The 25,435-nt window shown below is 52.6% G+C and overlaps 1 protein-coding gene across 1 annotated transcript in view; it reads right to left on the minus strand.

The window, feature by feature from the left end:
* Positions 1–469: 469 nt before the first annotated feature.
* Positions 470–25,435, minus strand: part of Nkd1 (NKD inhibitor of WNT signaling pathway 1) — a 68,144-nt gene continuing 43,178 nt past the window's right edge. The window contains exons 4-10 of the mRNA XM_021656826.2: positions 18,523–18,589; positions 9,951–10,057; positions 7,923–8,018; positions 4,122–4,269; positions 3,581–3,665; positions 2,562–2,689; positions 470–1,967 (exon numbers count right to left, since the gene is read on the minus strand). Of these exons, the coding sequence (XP_021512501.1) occupies positions 1,375–1,967; positions 2,562–2,689; positions 3,581–3,665; positions 4,122–4,269; positions 7,923–8,018; positions 9,951–10,057; positions 18,523–18,589 (1,224 nt within the window). The 3' untranslated portion in view covers positions 470–1,374. The remainder of the gene's footprint in view (positions 1,968–2,561; positions 2,690–3,580; positions 3,666–4,121; positions 4,270–7,922; positions 8,019–9,950; positions 10,058–18,522; positions 18,590–25,435) is intronic.

Here is a 25,435-nt window from a genome sequence, read left to right on the forward strand (position 1 = left end):
CCCATGTGACCCCACTCCCTCCCAAGGCCTTCAGCAGATGCCAGTACAGGAGGACAGGCAGGCAGGCAGGAGAGGGAGTCAGGCCATTCACCTTCCTGCCCCCAGAGGCGAGTGTCCCACACAGCCTGCTACATTCCTTGAATGAAGGTCATGGCTCCCAGGTGCCCCTCGGACCTCACCCTTCACGTGCAGGGGTATGGTGGCTTAGTGCTGGGCTGGGTTCTGCTGTCCCTCAGCCTTTGCTCCAGGGTTGACAGGATGCTGCCCAAGGGTCTCAGCTTCTCCTCTCCCCTCCCCTCCCCCGTTCCACTCTTAAATTTCTATACCTAAGAGGGTCTCTCCAAAACTGCAGTCTTCAAGCCCAAAGAACGAGAGGGAGGTGGCCGCTTGCGCCTGATGGACAGGCAGCCTTTACATGAAACACAGGGGGAGCTTCTACAGAGCAGCTCAGTGATTTCTGCACACCAGCAAAGATACCTGAGAGTGTATTTATAGAAAGATACAGAGACACGGACAGGCAGCAACTACCTACAGATACAAAGGCTGCTAGAGAGCCACAAAGTGTATTGGCTGATGGCAAACTCAGGTTTCACACCCTCCGTTGTACAATGGTGCCGTCTTGGGAAACCATACTTCTTTATGTGGTTGCTTCTCTCTGTAGTAGTTTCCAAAATGAGAAGGCTGGCTCCAAGGACAATCCTTAAACACAGGCGCTTCCTTCAAAATCAAAGAGGGGGGCACAGGAATAGAGGGGTGCTTCCACATTGTGCATTGCAAAAAAAAAAAAAAAAAAAATAGAACAGGGCTGGCTTGGGCCAAGGGCATGTTCCCTTTGGAAAGGTGAGGCAGTGACTCCGGGAAACACAGATAAGGTGTGTCTAGGTTGAGGCGTGAAAACACAAGGGCAGGGAGGGTGCGATGGCAGTCCGCTGAAATCCCCTGTGGCATGTTACAATCGATTAAGGGCGAAGTCAAACCAGAATAATGCTGAGAGGTAGCAGCTGTTGTCCTCTGGAGCTCTTGAGGGTCTCTGAAGCTGAACCAGGTAAGGGTGCTCTCCTGGAAGAGCTGGAGTGGGGCAGTTGGGCGAGGGCTCCTGTGGTTTGGGAAGATCTGAGTGGGCCCTGCAGCCAGGGGGGCCCAAGGATCCTTTCAGACCCAGGGTCACTTCTTGGGTGAGTTACGTAATCCCCACAACTTATAAATAAAAGTTTAGTTCTGTGTTTCCATATATCTTCTACATGAAGGCTAGCTAGATATTAGTGGAGTAACAATAATTATTAATAACAATAATTGCCATAATAACAATAATTAATAGAATAGTAATGCCTCGGGGCGTGGGGGTGGGTCCTTCCTGTGGCGGCCTGGTGGGGCTTAGGGCTGGTAGAAGTGGTGGTAATGGTGGTGATGTTCATGATGGTGGTGGTGCTCATGTCTCTGGACGGCCTGCCCAGCCTGGCTCTCGTACACCACCACGGCAGGAAGCTCCCTCACCTGCTCCCGCCCCACGACGGTGGAGCCTCCCGCAGCCAGTGGGGCCTGCAGGCCCCGGCAGCCTGCCTGGCTCTCCTTGGCTCGATGCTTGTGCTTCTTGTGCCCCAGGGGTGCCAGGGTGGGGAGGAGGGCTGGGCTGGTGGCCAAGTGGGCAGAGGGGGACACGGTGTGGGTGGCGGGCACCAGGGGGGGCTTGCTTCTTGCACCTCTGGCCACGTGGCCCACACCCATGTTCTTGCCCTGGGCCTTGGGGGACCTCACAAAGTGCTTGCTCCCATCCTGAGTACCCCGGAGCCGTTGCTGGAGCTCCGATGCCTTGGCAAATGGGGTGTCAAGGAGGTGGAAGGAGCCTGGATCCACACCTTGGGGCCTCCGGTGTGGGATGTGGGTGGCTTCTGGCTCATGGGAGCGAGAGCGAGTGGGGTTGGAGATTCGAGGGGGCAGCTCTGACTTCTGGGCCACCGAAGGGGAGCCTAGGAACCAATCCAACAGATACTTCATGAGCACCCACTGTGTGCACTGGGCTTCCCTGGGTGACCAGGTACCATCATCACCTCTCTATCTGAGCCCTCTACTGCCCTTATTGCCCTGCAGAAGAAGGGACTTTCCCGTATGCTGAGAGGTGAGAGGGAGAGATGATGACAGACGGGCGGACTAAGGTGGGTGGGAGCGCTCTAAGTGTGCAAAAGGGAATGCAAGGAAACCAGAGAGAACTCGACACTAAGAGGGAACAGGACTGAAACAAGGTCAAGGGGCGCAGAGGCTGGCAGAGCAGCACTTTCCTGGACCAAACGGCCACCAGAGCTGTGGCTGATGCCAGGCCTGGCATCGCGTGAGTGGTGCTACTGCTTTTGCTGGATCCGCAGCTCCCCTCTCACTCTGATGGATTTTGCTCAGCATTGTCTAAGTATTGCTTTCATTTCAAAAATGTCACTAACTTTACCTCCCCTGAGAAGAGCCTCTGATCTGTCCAGGTAAAAAGTTACGTATCTCCTCAGTCCCCGGGGTACAATGGCCACTGGCCGGCATTGTGCACCCAGCCTCCATCCCACGTGGCGGTCCCTTACCGGGTCCGAACTGAGACGTGTAGTTCTCTATCCCCGCCAGGTCTAGGTAGTGGTTTCTCCTCTCGATGTTCTCATCCACACAATGGTGGTAGCAGCCCGGCTGCTCCGGGTGGCTGTCACCCTGGAACCTGTGACAAAATGGACGGTAAGAAGGAAGGCACAGGTCCTGAAGTCTGCTGGCAAGCCCTCAGGTCAAAAACACAGCTCACCACTCATTCTCCTCTGTAAGTTGGGAGCAGGGCATCCGAGACAGGAACCTCTTAGTCTGTGCCTTCATTTCCCCGATGCCCAGCTCAACCTGCCCCACCCACCTCCAGCCAGCCTGGAGCCTGCCGTCCAGCCCACTGCCTGGCCAGCGGGGCCCTGGCACCGTCTGCCTTTTCCGTGTCCACATGAAGGACAACAGGCTGTTCTCCAGTCATGCCTTCTTTGGCACCAGAGGAGAAGGATCCCCATGCTTGCCTGCTGCCCTGATGCCATTATTAGGTGTCCTTCAAACACCCCTTCTCTCTGCTTATGCGGAGGTGACAATGGGACAGACAACTGCAGATTTAGAAGCCCTCCTTGCCCACAGTTCTGAAAGCAAGAAGCCTGCAAATGAAGGTTTCTCAGAGCCCACTGAACAACCAGAGCTGGGATGTTTGGGGTTTCGTCTCACTGCTGTGAAGGCATGCGCACACACTCCCTGGTCGAAATCCCAGGGTGTCAGACCCCAAGGTGCTGTGCTAAGCCATCTCTGGCGCATAATACATCAGGAACACCCAACACATGCTAAATCCAAACCGAGTGGGGAGACAATCTGAAGGATGTTTTAATATGGAATATAGTGAAGGCTATAGAGTTTGTTTTTCAATTTAGATTTTGATTTGCAAATCTGTACTTCTGAAATAAACCCACGGCCACTGTAGAGGACCCAAGATGGAGCCTGCTATTCAAAGTCCTTCAGATGTATATACCCAGCTGGTGCTCAATACACTTTCACGGGCATGAGTTGGCTACCCTGCCTGTGCATGCCGTACCTGAGAGGGGCTCGCTGCTTCTTCTCCCAGCCCCGCAGCTCCTCAGCAGGCTTGGTGTCTGCCCGGGGCCTCGTGCTCTGCAGATCTGAGTCCCAGAAGCCCAAGAAACACGAATCAGTGCTATCACTCTCACCCTGCTCTGCCAGGGACTGCCTGCCATTATGCCCTCAAAAAGCACCCAGAGTGTTTCACAACAGCTCTGTGGCAGAGCTGCCCAGTGAGGATCAGAAAAGCTGCTTGCTCCACTCAATTCTCCAGATTTATAGGCTGCCCTCCAAGGCCTGGCCTGCCACCCTCTCACTACATCTTCCTGTCACTTCGTGCTACACCCAGTCTCACCTATCTACCTTTGTTCACGCAGGGCCTTCCGTCTGCAATTCCCACCCCTCCCTCTGACCCAAGGCTACTCCTTCAAGGACCTGCTGAAGCCCTTCAGCACACCAAGCAACTGTCCGTGGAAGCCAGGTCACATCCTCCCCTCCCAGGCTGACGTGGTCCTTCCTGTCTTGTCCAAAGTGGGTATCTCTGCTATCACTCTCACCAGTATGGTTGAAAAGGACACTCCTCTTGCTCTGGCTCCCATCAGGGGCCACAGTGAGTTTCACTCGCAGTGTCTTGCTTGATGTCGGGGAATGGTTCACAGAGGAGTCAACCACCTCATAGATGGTGTGCAGCAAACTGGTGATGTCCTGTTTGGGAGGAAGCAGACACCCACGTACTTTAGCCACCAGTGCACTACCACCAGCAACACTGCCACTGCAGTTGGTGACCACTGCAGTGCTGAAGGCCCCAGCTCCTTCAAAGAGAGCTCGAAGCAGAATGGCGAGTGTGGGGGAAATCCCAGGAAGAGGGAATAGGGAGCAAGGAAAGAATCTCACAAACTCAGAGTGCCTTGTAACTGTGAGCCACTGGGGGCCTTAACAGGTTGTGTGCAAGCTCCCTGAGTAGCCTCATCCAGGAAGGGGAAGAGTTTACAAACCAGCTCTCAACCCTCCTGGGTGAGGGGCACCCAGTGATGCTACATACCTGTGCTCTTAGAGGGAAAAATAGCAATGCAATTATGCCCTTCCATTGGACTGGATTGCGGTCCCCACCCGTTCCTCTGCTGAAGTCATCCCCGTGGACACTGTAGCTGTACTCAGTGAGTGAGGGAGATGAAGGTGATGGAAGGGGGCGCATGGGAGCAGATGTTCCTGCTCTGTGGCCATTGGAGCTCACTTGCTCTCTCCCTGTGAAAAGGCAGCTGCTCACAGACTAGGAAGGGTGCTCTCACCAGATGGATTGGAGAAGACCAGTGTCTACTGTGGAAGCCGCTCTGCCTTGAGTGTGAGGTAAGAGTCACTGAAGACAAACTGATCTCTGAGAAACCTGACCACTGTTTCTGGGCCTGTTACCTATTAAAAGAGAATGGGGACTGCAGCAGTGTGCTGTGAGGAGTCTCAGAGTTCTCACTGGGGTAGGGGACACAAGCACCCCTTACTAGGACTTCTGTGCTCTGGGCATCTGTGGCAAAGGTATACCTGTGAAACATGGTAGACATTCTACAAGGCTGACTCTACAGGACGAGGCTACTGAGCGAAGCCAGAGATCCAGTCTTCTGAGAAATATTTCAAATTATCAACACTGACAACAAATTTAATTTTTTAGCAAAAGCCCCTGAAAGACCAGACTAGACATGCAGAGGACAGACTGGGGGCGGGGCACCAATTTGAGACAGCCTCCAGCTGCTCACTCCTGTCATACTCGACTGTCTCAGTTCCTCTGGAGAGGCCACACAGGACTCCTTTCCTTCCTGTCCTTCCCATGGCTCCCTGCATAGCCAATGCCACCCATTCTCAAAGCTGCACCATCTTCAAGAGACATCATCTTCATGATGGAGGTGACAAACAAGGAAACCAAGGGCCACTGCCAACATTCTTCAAGTGTTGTATGCTCAGAAGGCCTGAAGTCCTGCTCCGTGACTTCAGCACAAAGCTAAGAAGCAGCTGTGACACCATTTTAAAAACCAGGGTTTGGTACATGGCAACGGGGGCTGCTACAGTTTGTTTCTAAAATTGCTGTAATAAAGATGTGGTCTCAGGGTGGCATTTTGGGAGCTGGTGGAGATTTTAGGGGGTAATATCTTGTGGTGGGCCTTTAGGTCACTGAAGATGTGCTCCCCAAAGAAACTGTGGGACCCAGTCTTCTCTTCTTTCTCTCTTCTTGTTTCTAGGCCCTGAGCTGAGCAGCTTTGCTTTGCTATTCACACCTGCCAGAATATGCCAACTTGCCACAGGCCCAAAACAACAGAGCCAACTGATCGTGAACTGGAGTAAGCCTGGTCTCTCTGTAAACTGAGTAGCTCAGTGTTTGCTACAGTGACAGAAAGCTGATTGACAGAAGTGACCATAACTGCATCCCATATGACTGAGAGCCTGAAAGGCCACATGTTCAGACCTGGAAGATTAGCCCGGACACCAGGCAGCAGATGCAGTGAGATAGAAGCCTGGCTGCCTGGGCACACCAAATCACACTAGAAAGAAGAGAGGGAGAGGTGTGTGCAGGTTTAAAAAGGAGCTTTGTGGCTTGAGATGAGCAGATCTTCCAGGCAGGGTCCGTAACTCAAAGCCAGTATCCTAGCTCCTCAGAAAGAAAACACAACCAGAGGCTGGCTTCAGGCCACACTGAACCACCTCCCTTGGACAGCCTGCCTTATTGTGGCTCCTTCCTCTCATCAACAAAGACATGAATGAAAAAACAGGAATATCTGTGTGCAGGACTCTGCAGTAGGGGATACACACAGGAGGCCCCTCAGCATCTCTAAACTAGGGAGAAAGGAAGAAGGCAGCCACTGAGGGCTGGCCATTTTCATTATGGCATGTGTGGTAAAAATGCCACAGATGATCCCATGTGTCCTGTGATGAAGCCAGTGAGATTTGACTCTGGAATGTGAATGGAAATTTTGAACGGGAGGGATTCCTGAGAGGGAGGGATCTAGGCTAGAGCTGACAGCACTCAGTGTCATAGAGAGTCTGCACAGTAAGAAGAGACTGCAGAGGGACAGCTTTGAGTGAGGCCTGGCCCTGCACATACTGAGCCTCTGAAGTCAGCCATACTTGAAGCAAGCCTCCCAGAAGGGAATTTCAGAGCTGCACGAGCCAATGCATTCCTTTTGTTGTTATCTACAACAGTATACGCTAGGATTTACCACAGGTCAGGGTCTTGAATGGTTAAATATTTGTCAGCCTCTTCCTTGCACCTGTTTCTCATGTTCCCCAAGCTGCAGCCCGGGACAGAGGCACGCTTTGTAACTCAGATATCCCTCTGAGTGCTTAAAGGTGACTCCTTGCATCTGCTGTGGAGAAGCTAATACTTGTCCCAACCTGACTGGAATAAGGAGATATGGAGGCCAACCATTAGGGCCTCTAGAGAGGAAGGCTGACAGGCTCACATGCTGGGCCACAAAAGGACACAAAGCTAATCCACCTCTTCCCACACCTCCATACAAGGGCCAAGCACCATCTCTAACAGGCCCCACCTCATAGTGCAGGCCTACTCAGGGTGGCGGTGGGTGGGTTACAATGAAAGAACTGAACCTGAGCCCTTCTAGGCTTTCTTGACACCTGAAATAGAATCTGGGTTGCTGGCAGGGCCTTAGAGACCCACTATATCTATTCTCCAAAGAGAATAGGCCAATATCCTTCAGTTCTTAACCGGGGGTCAGCCAGGTAGGCACCCTCCCAGGCCAGCATATTGCATGGTTGAGGTCAGCTTAGCACTGGGCCATCTTTCCAAGAAGCTGCTCCTGCCCCACTGATCACTTCTGTCTCATTGGTGTTCTTTGCCTCATCAGGTTGTCAGAGCAACACATGGAGCACAGAGACTGTTTCTTTCCTGCCTGAGGGCTCAGCCTGGTTGGTGCTCAATATCCAGAGACGGAGGTCTGGAAAAGGTGAGGGGAACATGGGAGGAGTGGTAGGAGGGTTCTTAATGGGAAGAGGGGCCGAGACCAGCCATAGTCTGTTCTGTGCGGCCTTGGGGGTGGCTGCTAGAGCTTAGGGACTGCAAGGAGAAGGAAGCAGGGAGAAATTGCTGGATCCTGGGGTCCCCCTCCGGGAAGACCATGGACTGTGCCACTGTCTCCCACCTCTCCCCAGAGGGGTGCCTCTTGCTCTGGACTGTGTGAGGTGTTCCGCTGCATGCCTTCTGTCTCTTGATCACTCACTAGGGGATAGCACACCCTGCACTACCAAAAGTCTTTCTCCACAAGTCCTTCCCTAGGCCTGGCCCCACCAGGCAAGAGATTCAGGCTCAGTCCAGCCCTGGTGCCTGAGGGCTGCCACCTTACAGGAAGCACACCTACCTCCCGGGTGACTTTGCCATTGTTGTCGAAGTCATACAGCGTGAAAGTCCACTCTTGTCGGCTGTCCTCCTCCACAGAAACATCACACTGCAGCTCCTGGACAAACAGACAGACAGACATGTGGCTTGCTTAACTATCAACTGGAGGGTCACCTCAGGCCTGGTGGTAAGGCCATTGTACCTCTAGCCATCCCCCGATATCCTGGCAAATGGAGAAGGACAGTGACTAAGATGTGATCAGCCAGGAAAAGAGGCCAGAGTCTAGGCAGGGCTTACAAGTCCCAGGGCACCAGTAATCTCTAGTGCTCAAAGACAAAGGAGATGCATGGACTCTGCCAGCAGACTGCCTCACAGGGCAAACTTCAACCAAGGGTGAGAAGCTCCCAGGAGGCAACAGGGACCAGTGACTTGGGAAGCCAAAGAAGATCTCAGCATGGGCAACTGAACTGGATAGCAGCACACAGGAGGACACGAAGAGGTGAAACTCCAGTTTTCCCAGACTTCTCCCAGCATGGCCCCAAGAGCTGCACGATCCTGGGCAGGTTGCTGTGTTTCCGATGCTTCATTTTCCTCTCATATAAACTATAGAAAATGATCATATCTATCCTCTGTCCCATAAAGTCATCAGAACAATTAAGTCCTTTGCCACATGGTGCTCCATCGTGCGTTCCCCGTTCCCAGAGTTCCCAGTTCCCCTGCAGCAATGGGAACAATCCCCATACTCCCACCTCAAGTGCCCTGCTTCTCTGCCAAGGGCAGCCCTACAGGTCCAGGCATTGAAGGCCCAGACAGAGGTGACCTGAACCATGCAATGCCAGGAGTCAGCACAGACACCCATGCCCCAGTTCAGAGAGCATGGAGACTGGCTTCACCACCATGAGGGAAAATAGCTGCTTACGGGAGTGTTCACGGCAGACAAGCTGTTCCTGCTTGCAACTGCTGCAGCTGGAAGCTGGTTCCCTCTGGCTCTCAAATGGGCCATGCTGATTTCAAAGCCAGCCTTCCCTCATCTATGACATGCTAATCTGACACATGTCAAGGGTCCACTCTACCCCTGAGACACATTTGATTTGATGTAACACATTACACACACACACATATACACACACACACACAACTGTGCATATCCATCATACACTGTGTTGGCAAGCTATGTCATTTGTCTGTCCCTTGGCCACACTACTTGATCTGCCAGGGCAGGAACCAGTAACCATGTTTCATTTTATTGCTGGTCTCCTGGCAAGCAAAAGGGTTCCATTAGCACCGAGGAAAAGAAGGAAACCCCAGTTACGGCAAGCAAGGCAACCAACTGCATACTCTAGGGTGGGAGCACCAAATGCTCCTAGAACCCCAGTAGATACTCGCTATCCCCACAGTCCAGGGAAGATGTGAAGGGACTTGGCCTGAACTCACACCTTCGTGCCAACAGTAGAGCTGTGCCCCGGGAAGAGGGGGTCAGGGAAGGCACGAAGCAGTGAGGGTAAGGGATGCCAGTAACCTCTGCTGAACCAGGCCTCACTCTGAGCCCTCATCCTGTCTGTGGCGCCTGGAGGGAGTTCAGATTCCCACTCTGCCCCACTGCTGGGGTTAAAGAAGGGCAGGAGGATGGGCCTACCCTTGTGTTGCTTTGGAAACAGAAGCCAAGCTAGAACTGGGGCCCTGGCAAGGGCCTCCTGCCTCGGCTTCTTCCATGCCACAGGAGAGGGTCCCTATGTTCCAGATCAGCCTCTGAGGGTAAAATGGAAGGCCCGAGGAACCCGAGGATCCTATAAGAAGACAACAGGCCCCAGGATCAGAATCCTATCTCCCCATGTGCACCCACACCTTGTCATAGAGTCCTGGAAGTGTGTACTAGCCACCACCCATGTGGGGAGGCCATGGCTGAGGTGTCTTGACCCAAAGGCAGCAGGGAGGATCTCCCACAGAAGCAACTATCTGCACAAGAGGTGAGAGGTCCTGCCATTTAGATGGGCCTCAGTTTCCCCCTTTTAGACCACCATAAAGTCACAGCCCTCAAAAGGAAACTTACTTCAAACTTAAGCGGCTTCTTGGAGCTGGGGCTGGGTTCACTCACTTTCTCCATTCTCTTCTCATCTCCACTGCCCAGGCTGTCGGTCTTCTCAGGTGGTAGGGCCACTGTAGGGAGGCACAGGGAAGAGGAGGAATTCAGGATCAAGGTGGCTGTGCTGTGTCCTCAGGCCAGGAGTGCTGGGCCCGTCTGCCCCTCCTATTAGCTGTGCTCCATGTCCTTCAGTTCTCTGGCCCTGCAGAGGCCAGAGGCTGCCCCGGAGAAAGCCTTTGTGGTATAGCCATACCAGTTACTCAGGTTTCCCTGTGGTGTCTCAGACGCCTGCTCTGCCCCATCTTTAGAGCCTGGATAAGCAGCCTGCAGTTCTGGTAGAGACAACCAGCTACTTAGCAGAGCAGGGCAAGAAGAGGTGTTTGGGGGACCAGACAAATTGTGGACCCAGGGACCATAGCCTTCTGTATCCACTGCCTCCTATACTAACATTGTGGGATCCTCAAAGATGCAGAGCAGAGGGATGAGCACTGAGTAGCAGTATGAGGAAGGGTATAGATGTATGTTGGCTTTTTCAGGGAATGCACTCATCCTGACCCTTGCTCTTAGCCTCTGCTTACCTGGGGTCCTCTGCTCTGCCAAAGGGCATGGTCTTCTATGTGTCTGGCTTTCAGAAGCAGAGAGGAAATGGGAAGTGTGTGGCCTACTGGTACCATTTTTCCTGTGTCTAAGAGGGGCCAGCTGGTACATCCAGACCTAGGCATAGTTACACCTAGGCATAGGCTGCATCATATAACAGAATGTCCCAGAGGAGTCCTTTGACCCTTTCTGTGTGGCACAAAGGAACTTCAGTGTACTTTTCTAAAAGGTGCTCCCACTTCAAAGTTCCCCTGTGCCCTCGTACAGTGACTTCGTTAACCTATTTTGAAGAAATAAGACCCCTCATCTAAGAGGGCTAGGTCGCCTGGAGAGCTGTGAGGGCAGCTGAGATGTCCCAACCAGACAGAATTCCAGATTAGCTTTCTTGGGATGTCAGGATCCTGGTGATGCGAGGCACAGGCCAGGAAAATGGGGCTCTGTTCTCACCCCACTCAATTCACACATCTCAGTGTAGCAATGAGTACCCAAGAGCAACAGCTGTGGGGTTGGGGGGTGCAGTGTGGGAGAGCACACTGCCTTTCTTTGTTCATACTTCTCAGGTCAGAACCCTCTTCCTGACAGCTATCTGCACCCGTCCACCTGGTACCCTGGAGCCAGGAATCACAGCACAGGCAACAGGCTTGAATGGCACTGGGCCCCACAGTCCTCAGCACTGGCTATTCATGGATTCCATCTTCACTGGAACCTTGTGAGGCAGTTACTGTTATTAGATCCATTTTCCTGATGGAAAACCAAAGCATTAGAAAACAAGTTCTCCGAGACCACAGCAGCTACAGGGCAACCTGGAGCAGTGGTTTCATCCCCTGAGAACTTTTTCCTTCTCTCTCTCCCTGCCTCACCATTGCCAGCACTCACAAGGGCCTCCATCCTTTAGTGCCGAAGAGGCCACAGCTCCCTGATACCATCAAGAGTGTTGCCTGTAGAATGGTCTGTTATTGCAAAGCAAAACCAAAAGAGCACAAAACTAGAATGGCTGCCTCCTCAGAAGGCTCCTGGTGCCCAGCACTCTTACTGTCAGGTAGGCCACTGGTTCCAAGTACTGTGGATTCTATCTGTAACAGTCCCACTCTGATCCTATTGGTCAGACACCCTCCTCCAGGGGACCCTGAATCCAGGAAGGCCAGCCTGGTGACTGGCCAGGGACTCAAAGACAGTCAAGCATCAACTATTCAATCTATCTGGTACCCATTGGGCCACAAATGCTACCGTGACTCCACACAGGGCACATGGTGTGGCCATGCCATTCAGGCCCCAGGCACAGGTGGCTTTTCTGCTACTCCTCGAAGGAGGCCTTGGCTTTAGTTGTCACCAGCATGTCTGGTAGACACAGCTGGGCTGCACAGGAGCACCATGGGAGAGAGTGGCATTTGGTGTTCCTACTTTTCCAACCCAGGCAGCTTTAAGAAAGTCTGTACAGTGGAATAGGGCCATGTCTCCATCACAGGGATGCTTGTCCTTAAGCAACCTCCAGGAGAGGGCTGTGAGGAGTCTGCTGGTCAGACAGTATGGTGTGTACTCAGCAAGTGCTCAATAAGTGCTGACTATGCCCTAGTCCCAGCTGGTAGTCCTAGTCTGAACACTCTCCCTTGCCCCAGTCCGCCCCTCTGTAGAAACTATAGAGACATCACAGCCTGCAGACTCCTCCCCTCCCCCTCCTGGAGAGAGAAAAGGAAGCAGAAAGCAAAACAAAGCCTCGCTCCATCTTCAAAGCCACTGCCTGGCTCTGCAGAGGTCCTGCTGATGCGAGCTGGCCAGGCTTATCGAAACCCGACTTCAAGTTCAAAGGGAAGTTATCAGACGAGCACCTCCAGGTTCAATGTTGCCTTTCATGTTCCACTTGATAAGCCCAAAGACAAGGAACCGCTGTTCCGTTCTCTCCTCTGGAGCACATTTGCTGCCATGCTAGAGAGCCTGTCTTCCTTTGGGTCCTCCCCCACCCCTTTCTTTCTCCTCACCTGAGGTAGAAAGCATCCCCCTTCTATCTTCATGTGTCTTCTCTAGAGAACAGAGTGGCTTAGACTGTCCCCTCTTTCCGAGTAGGTCTGCCATGCTGTCCTAGCCCAACAAGCCTCCAGGATGTCCCCCAAGTAGCCATGTCTCTGAATACACAGAACATCCCAACCTGGGCGGGGCAGAAATGAACAGCAAGCCTGGGCGTCATGCCCCCTGACACCCTGTGTCCTACCTCTACTGCCCCCTGAACAAGTGTCGGAAGAGACGACAGAGAACCTACAGAAAGCCATGCAGGCCGAGGATCAGAGACGGTGGCCCGGATTGTGGCAACTGGCATGGGATTCACAGATGACCCCCTCAATTCTGAACCAAGGCGAATAGCATTGTACCCAGGCAGCCAAGCAGAGCATCTCTACCTGCCCATGGCCACTGGCATCAGGGCCAGGCAACAAATTCTGCTCCCGGCAGATCACCCAGGTCATACCCAGGAATCAGAAAGACACTATGCTACCAAGAAGGACTCTAGAACCCAGGTCCTCTCTCTTCTTGTTCCTGCTGAAACAGCTGCCAGTCTGAGACATCTTTCAGAGGCACTCTAGCCTTACTCCAATTGCCAGGGGGAGCCCAAGCAGGGCACAGTGCCAATATGACAGGAGAAAGGGAAGCACAGGAAAGGGAGATGAGGGAGGAGGGCAATAACATATTCCACTGCCCAAGAAGCATGTTTGGGTGATAAAGAGCAGGTTGCCAATGATGCCTTGTGAGCCACTGGGCCCACAGCCTGGCTCTCTAAGCAAAGTTTAATGAGATATGCCACACACACTCGTCTCTGGCTGCTTCTGCTGCACGCGGGAGAGCTGAGTCAAGCAGTCATGAAAGTACTCATGGTCCACACAGCCTACGATAGGAACTGTCTGGCTCTTTGTGGAGCTTTGGGTGTTGTTGCTTTAGGTGAAGGCTGAGCTCCACTCCTTCCTGGGTATATGCTTGGTAAGGCACAACCTGGAAGTCGCCACTGACTTACTGCTTGCTTAACTGGAAACCCTTGTGCAGTTCCCAACCTGCTCAACCATTCATAGTGGCCACAGAAGACAGACAGTGTCATTTCTGCTTTTTTAACATTGCTTCTTAGCCCAGAATAACACGCAGGGAGTGGAGATGGCTGTGCTGTGGGGCTCCTTCCTTTGGAAGCTGCTTTCTGTCCGTCTCATACTGAGGCCATGGCCACCAGAGCTGGCTGGCTGATTTAGCAGATGATGGTTCTGTCTACGCATCAGCTCCAGCCTGGCTGCACTCCACCCCCAGCAACTGCCAGATTAAATGCATTACTTGACCATCTTCACCCGGCTCCCTTTGAAGTTCCCTTCTCAAGCTTCAAAATACCTTTTGGAGGGAGATCAGACAGCATTAAACAGAATTACTAATTAATTAAGCAAAGTTAAATTTTAAACACTGTTTGTTGTGTTAGCCAAAAGCCTGAACAGAACAGACTTCTTTCCTCCACCAAGATCAAAGACAGCCTCTTTTCCCTCTCCCCTCCCCCAGTTTAAAAAAGGGAAGGAGGAGGAGGAAGAGAAAGGGAAGAGACTTGGGAACCAGCGAAAGGTGGCAGCTGTGATTAGAGCCTGGACTCCCAAACCCTCCCCAGGGCCAATAGGAGGCACCTCTGTGGTCACATGCTGGGAGAGTTCCCCATCACTTTCTGGGGACTGTTTACCCTGGCAAACAGCAGTGACCCAGAGAGCAGCCTGGCACAGCCCACCCAGCCTGAGCGCTGACAGCTGGCGCCACCCAAACAGCAGGGGGTGAAGAGGGCCCTCCCCGTGCAGCAGTTCCCTCCGAAGCCGCACAGGGGCATGCTCACCTAGAGCTCTTGCCCTGTGACTAGGGTCGCTTGGGGTCATCTGGAGCTGCTGGGAGACAGGTTTTGAGAAGCAGGCTGTGCACCGCTCCACCCCAGAAGTGCCACTCACAGGACGCCAGAGATGTGTGCAGCGTACTGCTTCCGACATTTCTCAAGCAAGTGACAGGCAGGTGTGGAGGGAGGAGCTCTGAGTGGTGTCTCTTCATTGGTACAAATGCATCTGGGCTGGCAGGGCGTGGTCTACTTCCATTCAACCCGGCAATTCATTCTGTACAGTCCCATATGGGGGCCTTCTAATGACCTCACAGCAGGCTCCATCTCTGCACAGACAGAATTCTAACCTCCTGGAGGCTGGTCCCTGCTAGCTGCTGCCCCTGTATTGCCCATGCAGAGTAGGGTTTTCATAGGTATGAACCCAGCTGTGCCATGTCCTATAACACTGGCATAAGCAAGCTAGGACAGACAGACGCCGCCAATCCCAGCTGGAGCAACATGGAGGCCTGCTGTGGAAGGAGATGGTTGAAACACAGATGACAGTCGTAAAGGACAGAAAGAGCAGAATGACCATCAAGAGCACAGCAGACATCTCCCCACCTGGGTAGCCAGCAAATTTTCAGGCAGACCCAATGGAAGACTGGGCACAAGCTGGTGCTTCCGTGCTGAAGTTTGGACACATGCCCTAACATGCTCATGATCCCTGCAATTGTCCACGCAGAGCTATCTGTGACAAATATTCTGGTCTGAGGGTGGCTTGCCAGGATGTTTCTGGGCCTCCAAGCCTCCGGCGAGCAGCTGTCAGGGGGAATGTAGATGGATTTTAATATTAGCCTATGCCAAAAATAATTAGGAGGGTAAAGCTGGGGCCATGAGGAGCACGGTCGTGTGTACATTCCAGGCCAAATGGTTTCTTGCATGATTGGCACAGGTCTCATGAGGGAGAAGGCCCCGGAGATGCACAGATGTGCCAGCCTGGCACTGCCGGTCAAGTTGGCAGGTACACGTATTGCCTCATTAAGTTCTTCCTAACACAATGTAGGAGTGTCACCGTTTGCATTTCACAACATTGGGAATGAAGCCTAAAGAACATTGAAAGCTGGGCGAGGTGGCACACTCCTGTCATGCCAGCACTTGAAGGCTGCGGTAGGACTGTGAGTTTGAGCCCCACCCCCACCCTGCCAGGCTACTCGACCAAGACTCTGTATTTAACAACAACAACAAAAGAATGTGTTTTTCACGGCTTCTTCATGCTCCCCCCCCCCCCCACTGTACTGAAGTCAGATCTCACAAACCGATTCCCTGGTTAGGAAACCGGGAACAGCAATTCTGAAAAGAATCCCGTGACCCAGGAGCCATGTCTCGCTTGAGTCACCACTGGACATTCCACATGCGTAAGGTGGAGAGCTTAGAGTTGGAGTTTTGTGTCGTTGCTCTAATCTGGATGAGAGGGGACTTGGGCCCAGTGATCCTCCCTGTCAGGACAGCTTAGAAACTGAGGGAAAGAAGCCAGAGGTGTCACTAACCTACCCGTCCACGGGCACATGCTCCCAGTATTCCCCACAAGCCCGTTTCAGACTTTCAGGGACAGAGAACAAGAAGAGATGGAAAGGGTGTGTGCATGTGTTCGAGTGTGTGTGTTTGAATGCATCTGCTCGTACTGGTGTTGCCGTCTGCATTCCTAGGCCCAGCCAGCCCTTTTTAGGCAATCCTTCCCTGGGAATTTTCAATTTCAAGAGCTTCGAGTTCAAGCAAGTTTGGTTGAGCTTCCCAAAGACCCAAGTCCTGCATTAAGGAGCCTCTCTTTGAGCCTCTGCTTTTCTATCACCCTGCAGAGCCCCCAAGCACTCCCTGGCTTTCCTCCAAATGTACACCCCGCCCCCTCCCCCCACATCCCACCATTGGGCCCAATCCCAGTACAGATTCTGCTTTAGAGACACTTGTGACTGGAAGGAAAGAGGCAATAGGGAAATGGGATCGGAGGCAACTGTCTACAGATAATGTCTAGTTTTCATGCTCTGAGGCCTGAATAGGACTGAGGGGACATCATGAATGCAGGCAGGGACCCCGGACTAAGAAAGTGTGGTAAGAGTCTGCTATGGTCAATCCATTCTGCCCACTGTCCCTCCCCCATACAAAAGCCCTTGAAGATTAACTTTCAAACCTGGCTACTGGAGATACAGCTAAACCTCCCTGGCACAGCAGAGGCAGATTCTCAACTGTCTATGCTGCACTTTCATGGAGAGCAAATGGGAAGACGCCAGGTCAAGTTCACTCAGTGGAAATGGCTTAAAGAGGATCTGGGGACTGGAGTGGGGCTGCTGAGCTCACAGGGAAGCTCAAGCAGGGAGAGGAGCCAGGGCAGCTGCCTGCTGTTCTCCAGAGGCCTCCTCACACCTCAGGCAGGGCCAGCTAGCCCTGCAGGTGAACCTGCCAAAGAGGGGTGATTGGAACTGCCCGTAGCCACTCCTTGAGAAGCTCTTACCCTCCCCCCCATGTCCACTGTCCCTTAACTCCAGTCCCCAGCAGCCGGTAGCTCAACCACCTCAGCATCTCCAGTGGATGGCCAGCAGGGTGTTTAACTTGGCATCCCCAACCAAATGCCCTGCACCCGGTGTTTCTTCCTGTCACCCAGACTCCTCTCTGTCTTTACCTAGACAGCAAGCTCCTGCACATTCTGTTTGGGGGTCTTGGAGAGGACCTGGCCCAAAGAGAGGGATCGTAGACTTCAGTTAGCCTTGTCAGCCTCACTAGGTGGTAAAGAACTGCCAGGGTTTGCAAAACTAGGTTTCTGCGGTGATGCCAAGCGAGCCAGGAGGCTGGGTCAGGGAGGAGCAACTTCAGGTGAGAGGCAACAAGGAGACCCTGGGGATAGGAGACACTCATACGTAAGTCAAGGGAAGCACATGCGGGGCAGAACTCCCTTGGATGTATCCTGGGCCTGCCTACCAAGCCAGTACTGACTTGCACTCAGGGTACAAGCCTCAGAGGCCATGTAGGTGCTGGAAATGAGCAAGGGGCTGCCCCTCCTGCCCCTGGCTATTGCTGGATTCGCAGAAGGGGGGTCTCCCTCTCCTTTCCACACCCTGCCACACAGGCCTGCAGTCAGCTTGGAACCTCTGATGTTTACTTTGTTCTTTCCCAAGTTCAAAAGGAGCTCACAGCCCTGCACACCAAGCCAGCCTTAATCTCTTGCTTCGCTCCCAGCTGGCCAGTTAAGGCGGCTAAGACTCGGGATTAGGGGCAGCTTTACAGAACAACCCAGGAGCCAAAGCCCTCCTCTCCTGGGATTGCCAGAGACTCCTTTTCATCTTCACGCCTCACATGGCCCCTTTTCTCCCTTAAAACGGCTCTCTACCAGCCAAGAGGCAATGAGCTTGGCCAACAGAAAGACAAAGATGACATTCAGGAACCAGTTTTCTCCCCTGGCCAGGAGCATAGAAGGATGCCACAGCCCAGATCCAGCAGGTGTATGGCCAGGGCTCAGAGGCACCTTGTCCTTGACAGTGTGCCATGCCCAGCATGTGGGTGGGCTTTGGGCCACTGTGCCAGGAGTAGCAGGAGAGCCCCAGGTGGGCACTGGGTCCTGGATCCTTCCAAGGGTCTCAAAGAACAGACAAGGTCCTTGCTCTCCTGGGCTGCTCAGCATTAGCCAGGCGCTCCTCCCACAGTGAGTAACAGGCAGAGTGAAGCCCTCTCCACTATTGCTGGTCATAGTCATGGGAAGTCACGTGGGCAGCTTTCCAGCAACAGGCACTAGATCCCACTCTATGGATGAGGACATAGCCACCTCCAGAAACAAACCAGCAGTTAGATGCTGGGTCCATGCCACTGTCTCTGGCTCTATAGCACAGTACTTCTGCTAGAGAAAGGAGGGTTCTTGCATGAGGGACCAGAGGAGAGAAGCATAGGCCAGCAGCGGACACTCGTTATCACTGACACGGGCACAGGGGATTAGCCCTGTGATGGCCTGCCTGAAGTCTGGTAGCTACTGAGCACAGGGTGTGGAAGTAACCCTGAGTACTGTGAGGGCTTTCACGTCCTGTCTACCCCTTGTGGGTTCTGTGGTCCTTTCCCCCACCATAGGTAGAGCTACTGAAACCCACATACCTTCTAGCTGGAAGTCGTCCTCATCTTCCTCACCGAGTGCCTCTCTAGAAGTGTCACCCGCGAGCTCCTGTGGAAGACAGAACAGCAGGTTACAGGACAGCGGGACCCAATAGAAATCCATCAGACTAGACTGGACAGGTGGCAGCAAGGACATAGGACCAAACTGATTGGATGGGAGCTAGTGATAGGACAGTGCAACTGGCTTCTCAATGTCCAGGATCTACCTTGGACCCTTATCTCCTAGAGGCCAAGGCCACTCCCCTACTGGAATGCAAGGTGTCCAGGGATTAGTGTCCCTGCTGTCCAGCCAAGTTCACAGCCACATACTCAGCAAGACACCTAGAAAAGTTCTCAGTCTAGAGTCTTCTTCTAAACAAAGTGGGACCCTCTGTGCTCTCTCCTCTGATAAATCCCCATTACCCTCAAGGTCAAATGCAATCCCTTCAGCCAATGCCTTGGGCCTGCATGCTGCTGCTCCAGTGGGCCTCACTGGGGCCTACACATCTTCCCAGTCACTAGCTTGATCTTGGCACATGCCTGATCTGTCCCCTCCATGAGCTGGTGATGTTTGAAACCAACATGGCAGGGGTCCTTCCTAGCAGCCTTGTCAAGCTGTCATTCAGACACTGTCATATTGGCAAAGGAAATTTCGCTGTCCTACAAGCTAGGGAAAATCTGAGCTGTCAAGATATGAAATCTCCAACTATCCTGACTCATCTCTGGAGACTAGAGATACAGAAAGAATTAGACTGTATCTTGCAAAAATGACTTCTCTATTGGTGCTCAGCCAAGAATTCTGTAACCTAAGATTATTTAGATAAAGTTAAACAAGCCCTTTAATATAAGATGTCCCAGGGCCTTAACTATAGTTATCAACACATGAATCACCATTGCTGTATATTGCAGTGTGGGGCTCATACCCCAAGGACCCAGTTTAGAAACTATTCCTCTCTTGAAAAAGGAAGAGGTCAGGAAGGGGTATGCTATATTCTCTTTCCTAATGCCACAATGGTTGGTCTGATGATGCTTCTAAATCCCAGCAAATGGCAAGCACTAAAGCCCCAAAGCAGCAGCTGCTACCAAAGCCTTACTGTGACAACAAAAACCTTTGATTGGCAAAACTTTCACAGAATACAAACCAACCAAACTCTGCACTTCAGACGCTCAAAGAACATCCAGGCCCGCCCTGACAAGGCACAGAAAAGGATGCTGCATACAGTGGGTGGCTTCGTCTGAGCTTTTGTTTTAGAGACAAACAGCTCTCTGCTTGCATGCAGCTCTCTAGACCATTCTAGGCACTGCTCCTTCTTCCAGGTAGTTGAAATGTGACTGTGCCTGTTCTGGTGCCCCACTTCCTTCAAACCTGGGTGACTTTCTTCACTCCCCTTCTTGGCAATTATCACAATCACTGAACATTTCCCAGGCTTGTAACCTGGCTGTTTGTGTTAACAGAGCCAGCGTTGACGGGGAATCTGGAGACAGTGACAGGAAAAGGATACATACAGGTGGCCTCATCAGATGGCGGACACGCCCCAGCAGCCAATTAAAGCCCAACTTTCATGCCACCGAGACTGCTGCCATCTCTTCAGCCCCAAAAGGCTGGCAGTCAGTGCTTACGACAGCAGTAGGCAGCAGGCTTTAAGAGGGGACAAAGGCCCTTCATGCTGGGTCCGCTAGGAGAGAGTGGGCTCAGACTGATCTCAGAAGCCCTGGCAGCATCACAGCAAGGGCACTGGCAGAGAGGAGCCTTTGAGGTCCTGTGACTTTCTACTGGTGTGACTGCAATATCACCCCAACAGAGCAGCCACACTCAGCAGCGTCACTGTGCGCGGCAGATCTGGCCACCTGCGGCCCACTGAGCTCACACAAAGTCTATGCTCTGTAACACACTGCAGTGCTCCCTGGGCCACTCCAGGGTCTTGGTACACGGTCTCTAGACCCAGAGAAATGCGGCATGGCAAACCAAGCCAGGGTCACACCCTGGCTTCTCGGCTCTCCTAACGTTTGGGCTCTGGTGAACTTTTCTATGCAATGGCCCGGGTATAAAGCACACTATGGTAAGACAGCTCACGCTCACTGGACACTCCCTGCACAGCACACAGTGCTGATATGTGTTAACCTCCTCCGGCCATCCTAACAGTCCTGTTATGTGCATATCTCAAGAAATGAATGATTTCCAAACATCAAGGTGTGTGTGTGGGCACTGTTGTTACATGGCCCCAGTCCTCAGGGGCCATGGGACAGAAAAGAAGGATGCTGACAGCAGCTGAAAGGATAGCAGCTGCCACTCTGTGGCAGACTGTTTGTGTAGCATGTCCAGCATGTGCAAGGTCCTGGGTCCCATTCACAGCACTGTAAAAAGGGAAGGGCCTGGATGGTGAGGGAAAGAGGAGGGGAATGGAGCCCTCTCTACTGCAAGGTTGAGACCAGCCTGGGTTATACTTTATCTCAATACAACAAACAAAGACAGAAAAATGCATGAAACAGGGCCTGGCCATCAGCTCTGCTGGGTCAGAGGCCACGTGCTCCAATCAGGACAGTGGGACTCTATCTCTCTGTGGTGTGGGCTTGGTGCTGGCTCCAGCCTGGCCTTAAGCCCACTCCACATAGCCACAGACCTGTAGCATCATCCTACAGGAAGGCAGGAGCTGCTGGAACTGTGCACTTAGACTCATAGCCATAGCAATCTCCATGGGGGCCACAGCAGAGGGCACAGACGTGGAATCAGGCAGGCATGGATGGTGCAAATACAGCTTCCCACACAAGCTAAGCAGAGGAGGCACAGCTCTACCTCCCATCTGCCTTGGTTTCCCCTCCATAAACAGGCCCCACAGCACACTATCTCAGAGTGACCCTGGAAAGCAAGGAAGTGCTCCTCCTCTGTGCTGGAAGATCAATCAGCACCCAGGCACATTGCTTCCTCTGTGCTCACCATCAAACAGCGATGGGCAAATGCCAGAAATGCTGGGGCTGAGCAGCCCTCGCTGCCCGCCCACGGCAATCACTGTGGGGTATGCTGTTATTATACCCACTTTATAGATGAGAAAACCAAGTCAGGGCGGTCCTGTGACTTGCCAATGCTATAGTTCTTACACAGCAGAGTCCAACCTTCACCACTGCACCTCCTGAAGAGGCTTGAATCTGGGGCTTAGACAGAGGACTGTCTAATTCCTGGGACCCAGGACCTGGGGCCCTTCTCTGACTTGCAGAACTGGGGGCCTCATATTTACTCCAGGTTCTGACTTTAGACTAGAGACCTGGCTTCATTGTCTTTTAGGACATGTGGCCTACATGTGCCTCTAAAGTCCCAGCTCTGTCCCTCTGCTGCCCCTGGGAGCCCAGCCTCCCCCCGTCCCTGGGCCCAGAGAAGAGCAACTACTCCGGTCACTGGTGCGCAGCCAGCCCAGCCCTGAGCTCAGCAGCACAGGCACACTGCCTTATAAGGCCTCGGGGACGGAAAACCACATCAAAGTGGGGCCTCGGGGAGCGCTGGCACAGGCTAGGGATTTTCCTCTTTGTCGTTGGGACATCTACTCCTGAATTCTGTCTCCCCCCACGCAAGGCCCCGGCAGGTCTCTGTCAATCTTTCTGTTCGCTAAGAGGTAACAGATGTGGGTGCCGCACACTTTTCCAAGAAAACTCTTGGTGCCCACAGAACACGGTTCCGTGAAGACTTCAGGAATGCACAGGGCTGAGACATTCCAGGAAGACACAGCCCAGGCCACCCCAGAACCCTCAGATCCAAGCAGCCTGTCCTAGTTAGACCCTAAAATGAATGCAGGGCGAACTCCTCCATGTACTCTGAAGGAACCCACCAGCCTCACTAACAGGAAGCACTGCCTCCTATTCTTAGGGGAGGAGGGACAGGGCCCATCCAGGCCAGACAGGGTCAGTCTAACCTCCAGTGTGAGGATGGGCCCATTCGGGTATCACTCAACTTTCAGCCCCTATTTTCCTCCTTTGCAAAATGAAGATTTTTATGTCAGAGAGGAGCCAAGGAAAAGGTGGGGTCAAAATGTCCAGGTGACATCTGTTACAAAGCCAACAGCCTAAATGTCAGTTTCCCCCACTCTCTTGCTGCAGTGCCCTCTCATGTGTGCGCTCAGATGTCCTCATGGCCCACCCTGATAACCAAGCAGCTAGTGCCCAGCAACTCCTCTGAGAGCCCCTCCAAGTTCAATAAAATCTAGGGCTAAGACATCCCCCAAAGGCCATCAAAAGATATTGTATGGTTCTTCACAGTGGGGTGGTGGACCTCTCTGTGCCCCACAGAGCAAGGGAGGAGTGAGGGAACACATGCAGGGGACATAATAACACTACTGTGCACCTAGGAAACAGTGACTGCATAAGGTGACCAGGCGGCACCCGACAGGACAGACAGCCTATGGAACAGATGTCCTGGTCACTCACTGGGAGGGAAGGAAACCCTGAGCCTCAGCCAAAACCCTGGCCTTATCGGAGTCCTTTTAGTGTTCAAAGGTGAAGACAGTGGTCCCCTGGGCTCCTTGGGGGGTGATTGCAAAGACAGCCAAACCCTAGAACTCGGAAGCCCCTTAGATAAAACAGCACAGTATCTGCACCTCTTCGGAGTCCTTAAGCCATCTCTACATGACTCAGAGTTCCAACAAGTGCAGCTGTGTAAGCAGCTGTCACACTGCTCTGTTTGGAGAATAACAGCCAAGAAAAGAGTCTGTACTTGTTCAATACAAGGTTGTTTTTCTATGTGTGTCTTCCATGGGATGAATGGGTAGGTGTGGAACCCACAGACACAGAGGGCCAGCTGCACATCCACGTGTCACTAGGGAACGAAACCCCAACTTGACAAGACCTTGGATGACTATCCACTTCAGAGAAGAGGGATCTGGAGCTCAGTCAGATGGAGAGAATGGTCCAACAGGTCACAGAGAGGGTGGCAGAGAAGGCTGGGATCCTCCAGGCCCAGATGAGGCTACGATCTCCTAGTTCCAGGAATTCTGGGGGGTGCAGCCTGATTGTTTTTCTGTGGCACATCCAAGGAACAAGAGATGAAGGAAGAAGGCTGCTCTCCATCTGGACCTCTTACAGTGTCTAGCACACACCTTGAATCTGGCTCTCCACACTCTGTCTCAGACTCCCGAGCTTCTCTAGCCTCAGAGTCCACGCTACTAAGGAGCACCACAGGCCATAGGCACTGACAGCTGCCCACCCAGGCCAATGTGAGAAATGTGCAGGCCCAGGATACAGAGCCAGTGACCATTTAAGGGCTGAGGAGATAGACAAGACTCTCAGAATCACTGGCTCCTGTGACAGGAAGTTGGAGCACCCTCTCCCTAGGGACAAGAGGAACCCAAGCTCATTCTACCCCCAACCAGTATCAGAAACACGATCTCAGCTGGATGCTTCCAAAGCTAAGCAGCATCTTTTCTTAAGGACACAGCTCCTCTGGCAGTGTGCCAGACTCAGGTCACCAGCAGTGAGATCTTGAGTTTCTCAGGAGCTGGCAAAGACACCTGCCTCTCTGAATGCGTCTTGCCTCAGCTCCAGCTCCCCAAATCTGTTTCTGTCCAAATGGAGGTCAGCAAGAGAGGCCAGTGAAGAAAAGGCTGTGAACCACCATCTCTGTAATCAGGCTCTGCATGAGGGGACCTGGATGACTTTGTCCTGAAATACCTGACACATTCATTATATATGTGTCCAATCTTTGAACATTTTGACACAATGGTAACAAAAACACTGTGGTGTCTGTTTGTTCTAAGTAAGTTTGCAATATCGTGTTAAGTTGCATTCCTAATTTCCTGAGGTGCCTACAACTTTTGGGCCATGGGTTGGACCCATCTGTTACTTGCTGGACAAATGTGATAAACATCTTCTGGATGGACCCTGGACATCAAGAACACTGCCCCTGCCTATCCTGCAGGCATGGTAACCTGGGATGGTGACAATCACCAACACATTGACCTCTTGCAACAGTGACTCAGGCTAAACTTGCCCCTTGCTGTAAAAATCCTGACTCTTACAGACACAGGACCAACCTTCAGCCTACTACAACTGGAATCCAATACTCCTGCCATGCAAAGAGCTGTGGGAGGCTTTTGCCACCCTTGCCCATGGCCCCTCCAGTTTCCCCAGCTGGCCCAACTGTACTGCTCAGCAGCTCTCAGGCACTGGCAGGTCTGGCTTTCTGCCTAGGCTCACAAGGTACAGCCTTCGTGGCTCCAAAGACATGGAGCAGTGATTAAAATTCCTTGCATTGCTCCTATTTTTATCTGCCTAGGATGTAATCAGAGCGCTCCTTGTAGCGCCCCCAGCTGGCCTCCCCCAGCTAAGCATGCAGCCCGAACACCTAGTCTGCTGCTCAGGAGATGGACATCGGACATCTGGGAGGACCCCGCAGGACACATGATCCTCAGAGATGATGGCCTTGCTAACTTCTGGCATTAGCCAGCCACAGATAAACAACCGATGCTGCCCAAGCTGCCACTCTGCGAGCTGTGAACATCTGTGCGGCATCTTCACGGCACACCATTACAACTTTCTTCAAGGCAGTCCCTACCTAAGCTACTTAATGCCCCCATCCCCTTCCCACTACCCACTGGAGTCCTGAGGGACGGAACCTAGGGTTTCTACATGCTAGGCACTGGACCACTGGGCTCCCCAGCCTTTTTATATTTGGACTTTTTATTTTATTTTGAGACAGAGTCTCAATTTCCAAGTTAGCCTTAAACCTACATTCCTAGCTACTGAGTAGCTAGGATCACAGGTGTGCGGCTGGCTAACACTCAATCTTCCCTAAATATGTTAAATATTTTCATTCTTTCCCCCTCCTCTCTCGCCTCAGTCCTGCAATAAGATCAGGGAAAGCACGGGTGTGAGTCCTCTTTATGTCTGAGGCTTTTGAAGGATATTGTGCATTAAACAAATTCAGTCATCAAAA

The sequence above is a fragment of the Meriones unguiculatus genome, chromosome 10, assembly GCF_030254825.1.
Source record: "Meriones unguiculatus strain TT.TT164.6M chromosome 10, Bangor_MerUng_6.1, whole genome shotgun sequence".
NCBI lineage: Eukaryota > Metazoa > Chordata > Mammalia > Rodentia > Muridae > Meriones > Meriones unguiculatus.